The 11447-nt window shown below is 33.4% G+C and overlaps 2 protein-coding genes across 4 annotated transcripts; both read right to left on the reverse strand.

Moving 5' to 3' along the window:
• Window positions 1-2734: 2734 nt before the first annotated feature.
• Window positions 2735-6540, reverse strand: LOC142524359 (double-stranded RNA-binding protein 2-like). Of its 3 annotated transcripts, none has more exons than XM_075628314.1 (4): window positions 5976-6540; window positions 4633-4852; window positions 3266-4274; window positions 2735-3099 (listed from the first exon to the last, which is right to left on the reverse strand). In XM_075628314.1, the coding sequence occupies exons 1-3, from the start codon at window positions 6219-6221 to the stop codon at window positions 3298-3300; spliced, it is 1443 nt and encodes a 480-aa protein (XP_075484429.1). In that variant the 5' UTR covers window positions 6222-6540; the 3' UTR covers window positions 2735-3099; window positions 3266-3297. The 3 variants fall into 3 exon arrangements, with proteins under 3 accessions (XP_075484429.1, XP_075484428.1, XP_075484427.1); XM_075628313.1 differs by having other exon boundaries at window positions 2735-3190; window positions 5976-6539; XM_075628312.1 differs by having other exon boundaries at window positions 2735-4274; window positions 5976-6538.
• Window positions 6541-7119: 579 nt separating this feature from the next.
• Window positions 7120-7896, reverse strand: LOC142523972 (uncharacterized). The gene has a single exon (XM_075627700.1). It carries the CDS (start codon window positions 7894-7896, stop codon window positions 7120-7122), a length of 777 nt encoding a protein of 258 aa, XP_075483815.1.
• Between the last annotated feature and the right edge of the window lie 3551 nt (window positions 7897-11447).

Raw genomic sequence — 11447 nt, forward strand, 5'->3', positions numbered from 1 at the left:
ATTTTTTTTAAAAAAACCAAAAATTAGATGTATTAGTTTAAAATTTAATAGACTATTTCAACTTTAAGGTTCGATTGCAATTATACTATGAGTTCGTTTACGACTCATAATTTACAGAATTAACGTAAATCAGATCACATGGTCTCACATCATAAGTCACAAATATGGAGCGTAAAAGTTGGCCGAGCTCTATCAAAAAGAAATTATAGTATTACAACTTCCATAGTATTAGATAGAGATCCAAAATTTACATCAAGATTCTGTAAAAAAAACTTAGGAATAATGACTTGAGACAAAACTAGATTTCAGCACATCCACAAACATATGGTCAATCTCAGTGAACATTTCAAATATTGGAAGACATGTTTTGTGCATGTGTGTTGGACAATATGTATTTGATCGGAAAGTGAGTCCAATGAACAATAGGTCAAAGACCAAAAAGTGCATGGATTATTTGTATGTTTATAAAACACTGGTTATTGTTTTGTCTATCTCGCGTTCTTTAGTAGGTTGTTAAGGAAATAGATAAAATGAATTAATTACAGATACCTCCTTTACAAATTCATCATAATTACAAAATAAAAAAAAATCAATGAACTTAAAAACTTATGTCAGTCTTATATTTACATCTTTTAACTTTAAAAATTACATATATCTCTCCTGAAATATATGTCAACTTTACAATTACCCTCAAATAATAGTATTCAAGAAATGAGTTCAATTTAGTTTTATTTTTAATATATTTAAGTGAAAAGTTAAAAAAAATTAACAAAATCAAAAAACAAATTATAAATTCATATTATAAATATATTTTTGTTTGATTTTATCGATTTTAGTTTTAAAACAGATCGAATAAAATATAATAGTTTGAGTTTTAACATTCAAAACCAAAATAAAAATTTCTATTATAGATTAACTTTATTTTTTGTAATTTTGTTTTAATTTATTATTTTAAATGTCCATACTTTTTAATATTATTATGAGCAAGTAGTAATTTAAAGGTATATAAAAAATTATGAGGAGATATATATAATTTTAAAGTTAATGATTGTTTAAGTATGTTTGTTACGATAGATAACAGGCCTTAGGTATATAGTTCATCAGAACAACGTATACTGAATATTTTGGCATGAAGAATGATGTACTCTTACTCGTAAAAAAATAATCCTATACGAGCCGAAAAGTGCTGCGTTAATTAATTTGCAGGAGTCACCATGTTAGCCAACAAAATTCATTCATGGAATCCTCACCATTGATGTATGTTATTCTTAATGTTGACATTTCATAACATTCATGACATGATATTTCTTTATTGATATAAATTAAGACATGACATCAATATACACCATTATTATTTATTTGCTGCCTTAGATTATTACAAACCAATCCAAACTCATTAAGTCCCCAAAGATTTAATATTATGTTTTCTTTCGTCTATTGTAATTTCTAGATACATGAACTTAAGAATTGCATTTGGAGGAAAATAATTGAGACTGAGTTATGGACATTTGAAAGCCATGTTTATAGTTAAATGAACCACTGTGATACATCTTATCCTATATGGTAAAAATTAAAAATTTAAAATGAATTTATGATGGGTTACAATGAACTTCTATAGCAACTTGAGTTAATCATTTTCGTAAAGTGACGACAAATATGAACTAGTTGCTATATAAGCTCATTGTGCAGTCACACAGGCGTGAACCCGGACTCAGGACGTGACAAAATTGTATCAGAGACGGCCACCGGCAAGAAACACCAGGAAATAAGTGTTATGCGGGGCATAGTGGTATGTGCATGAGAGCAAATCTCTTGAACTTGCGTGACAAAGTGCTACATGACTGGAGCCACATCTTGAACTTGTACGAGACACCTCTAGATTCTCGGTGTTGGTGGATCGAAAGGTCAGGCTGCGATGAGAACATCGCGTTCTGAATGATAGGTAATTGTGATACCTCTTGTGTCATATGATAAAAATTTAAAATTTAAAATGAGTTTATAATAGACTTCTATAATAACTTGAGTTAATCATTTTCATAAAAATATAAATTTTTTGTATACCACCTAATAAAAAAAGTATTTAGATTTTACCTACAATACTTCTGAAAAAAAAGACCAAAAACCTTTTTAGGAAATACCATAGAAATCGTGATACCAAGTAAAAGAAAAATTAAAAATATCCTAAGTCGGGAGCCACAAAAAAACACTCCCACCAAAAACTGAAAAAAAAAAAGAAGAAAGTTCATAAAGATTGTGTGAATTATCCTCCCAAACGTGAATAAAGAAGGCGCTCTCTTGAAACTTCAGAAAAATTGCAATGCGATTTCATTAATCAATGCCCATTTTTTTACATGACAACGCGTTACATGGGAAAATACTAAAACGATCTGAAACATATGGAACAAACTGTTCTCCACTTTCCTAGCACGTGTGATGATCTCTGTTTTCATCGTACGCGGCAAGAGAAACCAGGCAAAGAAATCCCACTAAAATGAAAGTGAAATGCTGGAAAATCGCAAGTTCACGGAAAATCGACGACAGAGTGTTCTCATCCTGAATAAACCAATCAACGTAGAAGACAATATAACACCAATCGCTCTCAAAATTCGCAACCACACCACCACATATAAACATGGAAATCTCGAATCAAAACTTATGTTGCAGCCTGCAGGGAAATCATAAGGGCACACACCCCCACCAGATTCACAGGACGTCAGGAAATTCCGAAAGAACAGAGAAGAAAGATGATAGCTAGTTGGAATCATACAACTTACACAAGAACTGAATATACATCTCTTTTATCAACTGCATGGCTATCCTCTTAAAACTATGGTCAACTGAACAGACTGAATATGACAACCATCAAGGCCAGAAACATGATACACAATCTACTATCTATAAAGCATGATTTGAAACTGATCCAATTCAAATACACGATTCAATCAAGGAAATCTTGAGAGAACAAAAGAAAAAAAAGAGCATTCTACTGGTGGAGTCACTTGTTTTGCAATAGTGACTAATAATCTCCCTCCACATTGATATATTATCTGAAATGTCGAGACACGTTTCAACTTTGTTGCGGCTTAGTTTCCATAAGACCTTCAAAACCACAAGATAAGAACTTATAGGGTTTCTAAGGACTTGAACTGCTCGTATACTATTGAGGAGTTAACTAAGACTACCCGTACATCTGCAACAAGGAAGAGAAATACTTAAACAAGAAAGTGAATGGAAGACACAGGCCACAAAGTCGAGAGAAGCTCACAGAGGTTTTCTGCTATTCAAAACAACCAACTATTATATCTTTAGCTCGCTGAAGTCTGCAACACCGGCTGACTCTGGCAGCTTGTCCTGCAATATTGTCCTTGTCTCTTCAGCAGATTGTTTTGAAGTGGTGGTTGGATTGTTAACTTTAGAAACAGGTGATGCAACCTGAACAGCTGTGACTTCAGCGGCTAGTAGATGAGTTTGAACTGCTGGAACTTCAGAATCTGGTGCCTCACAAACAGGCAACAACTTGGAACCAAGAGGCTCTTCAACTCGAACCCGGGGGATTTTGGAGAACTTTGATTCCTCTAGTGTGCTAACTTCGGCTCTAGATATTGGCAGATTCTCAGCTAGAGACACTGCGGGTTTGAACAGTCGTGGGTCCTCTATTTTAACTACTGGATGGACTTTGGGAAGCTCTTCCTTTCTAATAGGAGTGTATACTGGAACGGCCTGTCTCACACACACGGGTGGAACCATACTCAATGGTGGAGGTCTCATAACCATTGAAGACGGCGGAGGAGGAAGTGGTGGTGCAGAGAAAACCGGAATTACATTGCGTATTGTCACCGGTGGTGCAATTCTATGGTGTGGGCTGCAGTGGCGGACAGGAATGTAGGGAGCTGCTCCTGCTGCAGGAAACTTTTGGGGTCGAATCATGAGGTTGTCCACCAATGAGGAGATGGTCTCATTTGAAATAGAAATATGTGGTTGGCTGTGAGTTGGCTGCACAGTCTTTTGGCAAACAGAACTGTTGCTTGCGGCATTCAAAGTCCTGTGGCGTGGAGCTGTTTTAGGGCATATCAAAGGAAGAATTTTTGATGTTGAGGCCGGAGACCGCTGCATACTCGATGGCTTTGGATTTGGTGTGGGGAATTTTATTGGAAAATATATGTTTTCCAATCTTGCCATTATTAAGTACTTCTGCAGAGCACGTGCTGCTGTCACATGCTCCTGCTCGTCCTTATGAGTCTTCTCTGATGCCGAACTTTCAAATTGTTGCACAACTGGAAACATAAGAAGAGAAAAAATTCAGTTGTAGCATTACATACTCTGGCCATATAAATTAAGCTCAAAGACAATTGACTAATATTTCTTAGTCAAATCATTATATTACAAGCACCAGTTAGAGATGTTAGAACTTAGAAGTTCAAAACTTTAACCATATAAATGAACCACCAATCAAAATTCATAGAGTAATTAAAATAAACTATAAGTAGACGGACTCGGCTAAGCTGTTCTCTTAGTCAAATCCCAAAATATTGTTGAAACTTTAGACAACTCTACATACATAGGATATAACATTTGAGAAGAGATCAAACTTCAATGACAGGCCATATTGTTATGTAGAGTTGGGTCACTTACGTGATTTAAGAGATAACCAAGCTGCCATGGCAGCATTCTTTTCCGCTTGCTTCTTGTTCTTAGCTGGCTCACCTGTAAATATGACTCCAGCCAGTTCTACAGTACAAGTAAAAACAGGAAGGTGGCCCAGGCCGGTTCTGAAAGTTGTATAAGCAGGCAAGGATGCACCCACTCTTTGTGAAACCTCCTGCAAGAGATTCTTATAGACACCTGTCTCATCCTGTACATTCCAAGATTTAGAAAACATTACCGCTCACAAATCATTTCAGAAACGAACAAGGCCCAAAAATAAGTTAGGAGACTTTGCACCACAGAAACACGTATGATATGGCAATTCTGATATAAAAACTTCAGATTGCAATTCAAATATAATAGCTGAGTACGTCACGCGCATCTAATTATGGTTTTGCGTAACTTTCAACCCTTTTTTTTCCCGCGGTCTCCCTGTCTACGTTTGATTTTTGTCAACCTCTCTTTTAACACCCTAAAATATTTAGGGTTTAGGCAAAGATTAGGATAATTGGCCCAGTCTTTGCAATGAGAGAGCATAAGGTCAATGGCCAACACAGTTCACCAACATTGTTTATACATCTTGGATATCTATCAAACCCATCCTACTTCTATCGCAATCAGTACATATCCCATATACATCATATTAACTTGTAAGATTTTCTACAGATTCATGCCCACTAAGTCTAGCTAAATGTAGTGATTGTGGCGCTCTACATGCCAACAGGCTCTAGCAAAATACTTGAGTGTCTTAAACTGCGAGAATATAAAGATAACACAGAGGGGGGTATGAATCACATTTTTCATCCCAGCTATTGTTTTAAGCCACAGAAAGTCTGCACCAAATCTTAGAAAGGATGAAGTCACAAGCTATCAAAAGCACCCTAATTGCTCTAAGTGTTAAAAAGATGCATCAATATCATCTTGTTATTAGAAAAATCAAGTGAACTTTTTAGAAGAATGCAGTCACTAAGATATCTCATTCTCTGGCAATCATACCAGAATGACTACATAAGTTATTTCTCCCATAAACATAGAGAAGTACAATAAGTGGTCTGCTTAAGACCTCCAACAAATGCAGTAGTTACTAAATAACGTTAGAGTTAACATAAAGATGACTTTAAAAGAATCAAATTTAGTAACTCATCGCATTCTCAAATGAAGCGCAGATCTTGCTGAGATTCACATCAGTCCATCTTTCCTTTTAAATTCCATGTCCAAATTCACGACATTAAACAAAGCCACACTAAAGATTCCATAAAAGAACAAATCACGTTGAAAAGAACGTGTTTTCCGCCCCTAAGCAAAAATGTATCAAAAGCTCAGACAATTACCAGAATTCTTGCGGCGAGGGAATTGGAAGGGCCACGGCTGGCGAGGGCATCAAGAGCCACCTCAGCAGCAGAGTGCTCAGCCTGACGGAGCGTAGAGCAGTAACTAGGGCTCTCAAACGTCTCGCCGTTAAAGCTAACAGCCGCCTTGAACCTCGGCGCGTGATCAGGACCTTCCCGAAAGCTCGTGTACGCCGGAAGATTAAAGCAGCTCCGCTGCGCCAGCTCCTGCAGCTGATTTTTATACATCCTTCCAATTTATATAAAAAAAAAGGAATATATATTTTCCAAACCAAAATTAAATTCAAATCATTTCATTGGTCAACGAGAACTAAAATCTCGCAAAATGCTTCGAATTAGCCGTCCAAAGGGGGTCTGATCGTGTGTTTCCTCTGGTTTTTGTTAGGGTTTTTGGTTGAATTTCAAAGAGAGGTGTGAGCTTTGGGGGAGAAATTGAGAGAGGGAGAGAGAGCGGACCATTGTAGCATGCAGTCACTTACATTGATAGAAATCAATCGTGACCGTTGGATTGTTTGACTTTTTTTGGATGTGGTGAGGTGGAGTTCCATTGGAAATTAATGTTGATTGTTGGCATATGGATTTTATTTCTCTGTGCTTTCCATTATTAGCTGTATTTCAATCATTATTTGAATTCAACAACTCTAATTTTAATGCGATAAATTATAATAATATATAAATAATATAATTAAAAAATAAATAAAATTGATAGTTAATATTATATTTAATTTGATCGATGTAATTTGAGATAAATTATTATTTTTTTATTTTTTAATATTAGTTATTAAGAGGAATATTATAATTTAAATTCAAATAAACGATTTGATTCACATAAGATAAATAATTAGTAAATAAATAAAAATTATCAAGGAATTTTTGTGAAATATGTTGTTCCTGGATTAAACTATGAACAACAAATTTTTTTACATTAATTTTGTGAAATAATTTCATTAATAAATTTTAATAGACAAATTTTTTTACTTTGAATTATCACCAAAAAAAATTAAAAAAAATTGATACGTGTATCAATTTTTTTTAACTTTAATTTAGTTGAATGCGCCGTATCAAACAGGGCCAACTTTACGACACGTATAAATATTGTTGTTCGACTACGTGACCGCCGTCCCTATCACTTGAGTGCAGCTCGGCAGATAGAAGCTGCCACCATAGTGTCTGCCTGGCGGTGGCCGCCGCAGCTCAGGGCTCCGATTAGCCCCCCCATCCGCCATCCTCTATCTCCGTCGTCGCTGATATTTCTAAACGCCGGTGGTGGGTTCTGCCGGCGAATCCGCCTACTGTTTACACCATTTAGTTCAATGGAATTCGAAAATCTCGGTATACCGAATAAGAACAAGTACCATTTAGATTTCCCGGAAGACGAAGAAGCCATCATAGGAAATTTCTGCACCTGTAAATCGCACTCTTTAACTTTCTTTGGTGAATTATGCATTGGGCTAGAAACATGGCGACCTTTGTCTTTCTTCTGCGCTAGGCTTAATGGAATTGCTCTCGTTTTATCAATATTCTTGTGGTCGATGCATCTTTCAGAATTACTATTGCTGGAATCAAAATTCCACCTTGAAACTCCACAATCTTGATCTTTCTTGGTATGGGCTTCTTGTTTCCTGCTTTCGGATGAACTTTTTGCATCGCAATATGGCTGTTTGTAAGGGAAAAGTTTTCCACAGAAGATGATGTTCTCCGGCTGGATTCCGGATGGTGGAGAAGGGTTGAAGTATTCTTGGCTAAAGAACTCGAAAAAATCGTTTTCGGAGGAGGAGAAGGATGTTAATTCTTGCGAGGACAAATCTTGTTCCCAATCATCACCATGCAATGGAAGATCCCTTAAAGAAAGTGTTTCCTCCTCCTCTTCTTGATGAATGTTTTCAAAGTGAATTGTGTCCATGAGAGCAATCAATTTGGTTTCAACTTAGGAAATAATGGGAAATACTTGATGTTTATTATATAGGTGTTGCAATTTTGCAAATTCGATATGTTTTATATATATATATATATATATATATATATATATTTTAAAAAAAAAGTAAAGAAAAGGGACAACGATGGCTTGAATAGTATTGTTTGCACATTTATTATTCTTTATTTATAGTTTTTGGCCTTTTTGGAAAAAAATTAGCCTCTGAAAAGCAAATGTTAAATTCTTAATTTCTAGAAGGTTTGGGGTAACATTTGCTAAAATAGGTGCTAGCTCTGGAGGTTATTTATTAGGCGATACTTTGATATCTCCTTGAATTCTAGTTTTACCCCATTAAAATAAATTTACTCCTCCGATTTCGAATCTGCTCTCCTCGAATCCTCCATAAAAATTACAATTAATATGAAAATACGTTTGGGACTGAATTGAGATTGAAATTAAATAAACCTATTTTTGATTGTAATCGTTTCGTGTGTCAATTTTGTGAGTCGTATATCTGATCCAACCTAATTCACATAAAATATTATTTTTTATATTAAATATGAATCAAATCGACCCATACAATGAATATAAATCCATAATACTGTATCACAAAAGACTTACACTTCTAAAAATAGGTGCGAATGTATGATCCAGATGTAGATGAACATATTTCAATCAAATGATTATTATTATTTTAACTTAAATTTTGTCATGATAATTTTTCAAAATCCCCAAATAAACTCAAAAAAAGAAAAAGAAAAAGAAACTAGGTAATAATAAATAACAGAGAGATAAGATTGTCGTGTGGGTCATGTTCTAGAATTGGGCCCTACTCTGCCACTCTTCAAACACTTTGATATTAGTGGGCCGGCGGCCTGTATCACCGGAGTCTTGACTTTGGGGAAAAGGAATAGGAAAAGAAGATAAGTAAGTTAGTGCTAAATTAATTAAATATATTTTAAGATTTATGAACTAACGCTAATAAAAAATAAGGTAACTAAATTAAATTAAAAAATTAATATTATTGCAAAATATAAATCATACTTTAAAATATACTATAAATTTTCAGTGAATAAAGTAAATTTTTATTTACATTTTGACCTAGTTAGTTACAAATAATTTTTATACGATGATATTTAAAAAGTATATTTAAAAATAATAAATTGTTTTGAAACTCTAATTTTATTTTCTAATTGCGATAAATCATGCCCTTTGGCTTACCATACTTTTGTCCATCACTTATTTGACAAAAAATTTTGTGACTCGTTCTCACGGATCAGTATTTTGTGAGACATATTTCTTATTTGGGTCATCTATTAAAAAATATTACTTTTTATGCTAAGAGTATTATTTTTTATTGTGAATAGCGGTAGGGTTGATCGGTCTCACAGATAAAAATTCGTAAAACCGTCTCACAAGAAACCTAATCCATTTATTTAACTTTTTGAAACAATCAGTATTCTTAAAAAAAAAACAGAAGAAAGATATTATTCGTATCTTTGGACGTGTTAGGCAATTTTAGTGGCAACCAATCTCTTTAAACTTTTTCATCGAGTCTATATTGTACAAAAAACATATCCAATCATTATATATATACACATATATATATAATTTTAAACAACATAAATTAAAATATCAAATAACATAATATTTAAAATAACAAAAAAAATCTGTGAAACTATCTCACGAATCAATTTTGTGAAAAAAATTCATATATGTCAAAAGTTATGACTTGTTATTACAAATATGAGTAGAGTTGACCGATCTCATAAATAAAGATATGTGAGACAGTCTAACATAGACCTATTATTAAAATAAATGTAATATAATCACCTAAATATTATACATATTTGTCCCTCTTATAAAAAAATTTGTTAAAAAAAATCATGTATTATGACAACAACGATAATAATAAATATATGGGTCATGCAATGAATAACTAATGCAACATTATCTTCTTGGGCCCCAAATGCTGGGCCTGAGGCAGGGCCTCCCCATATATTTGCATGAAATTTTTTGACCGATTCAAAAATATATTAAAAATAATTAAGAATATGGTCATAGTTTTAGAGGCGAGATTTCTACATATATTTCTTCTTCATCTTCGCTAATGTTTTTTTTTTTTTTTAAATTACTCGTCCATTAAAGACATGAAGAGAGTGGATGATTCTATATTTAATTTAAGTTCGTATTCTTTTAATAGACTTGGAAATTTTTATTATTCGTCGATCGAAATCAATTTAATTTTTTGATTTGAACAAACACACGAGTATTATTATTTTCCGAAGAAATAGAAAAGACAAGTTCCCAATGGCTGTTATTATCTCTGAGATTGTCAGTAAACTCTAATAGTTAGATAATTTGTACCTGACAAACTATGTGTAACTGAATCTCTCCCAGAATAAGTTAGTAGGGGAATCGAAAAAATAACTTTTTCTCAAACGTTCACATATTCTATTGACTCGAACATTCTAAAAACTATCCATATGAGTTGCAGAAGATACAATTAAGATCAATTAGTTAGTCACTCGAAGGCTCAAACCATCAAACAAATCGAGGAGGATATGTTTGATGTTGAACCTATTTGGATATTCCGTATCAACATATTTTGGCAATTTTATTTATTACATTTTATTGAATAAAAAAATAATGAATTTCTATATTTAAAAAAAGCTTAAAATTGATCGTCTAAAGTGAATCAAAGTTAATCTTCTAAGTTCAATTGTTTTTTTTTTAAAGATCAATTTGTTTTTTCAGTCTTTCCTATCAGAGTAGTTTTCTTGTGGGATGGTTTCACGAATCTTTATCCATTAGACATGTCAACCATACCGATATTCACAATAAAAAGTAATATTTTTTCATGAATGATCCAAACAAGAGACTCGTCTCACAAAATACGACCGTGATCATTTCATACAAGTTTTTTTCTTCCCATCAATGCGTGATTGGTTCAAAAGTTATCAAAGAATTGTTGTAATTAGGTCACGTTGTTGACACATTCTTCATTGACTTGAATTGGCTTCGGATTTCATTCATGTTATAATATTAGTCACATATTAAATTAATTAATACATATATAAAGTTAAAAATCTGCAACTAATAATTGTAAAATTACTATTACACCCTTGATTTCAACGGAGATTTAATTTGAATTACCATCACACCCTTAGTTTCAAAGGGGTTTGGCGTGCTGACTTTTGTCCCTAATGGCGAATCATGCACTTTCTTCTTCTTTCTAATACACAAGTGTATCATGCTTGCATTTTCCATAAATACACGCACACACACACAACTTGAAATTATAATAATTTTTTATTTATTAAAAATTTTCAACTTATTTTTAAAATGGAGAAATAAAATCGTCATCTACTTATTCAACTTTGTTTTATATGGGTGTACTTGTTGTATATTATAATATGTTGAACAATAATTTCAATTCGTTCCGTTTTTTACGAGAAACTCGCCGTCACTATTTTTTAGATGTCCATTTGATATTTAAAAGACTGCAAATAGGCTCAAACAAAATATTTTAGGATTCA

This window comes from Primulina tabacum, chromosome 14, assembly GCF_025594145.1.
Source record: "Primulina tabacum isolate GXHZ01 chromosome 14, ASM2559414v2, whole genome shotgun sequence".
Lineage (NCBI taxonomy): Eukaryota > Viridiplantae > Streptophyta > Magnoliopsida > Lamiales > Gesneriaceae > Primulina > Primulina tabacum.

Excerpts from the sequence above, each read along its gene's own strand:
- LOC142524359 (XM_075628314.1), bottom strand. The coding sequence starts at position 6,221 with ATGTATAAAAATCAGCTGCAGGAGCTGGCGCAGCGGAGCTGCTTTAAT. Across the intron at positions 4,853-5,975 it reads CCCTCGCCGCAAGAATTCTG|GATGAGACAGGTGTCTATAA; the intron begins GTAATTGTCTGA and ends TGGAATGTACAG. Across the intron at positions 4,275-4,632 it reads TTGGTTATCTCTTAAATCAC|TTGTGCAACAATTTGAAAGT; the intron begins GTAAGTGACCCA and ends TTATGTTTCCAG.
- LOC142523972 (XM_075627700.1), bottom strand. The coding sequence starts at position 7,896 with ATGGACACAATTCACTTTGAAAACATTCATCAAGAAGAGGAGGAGGAA.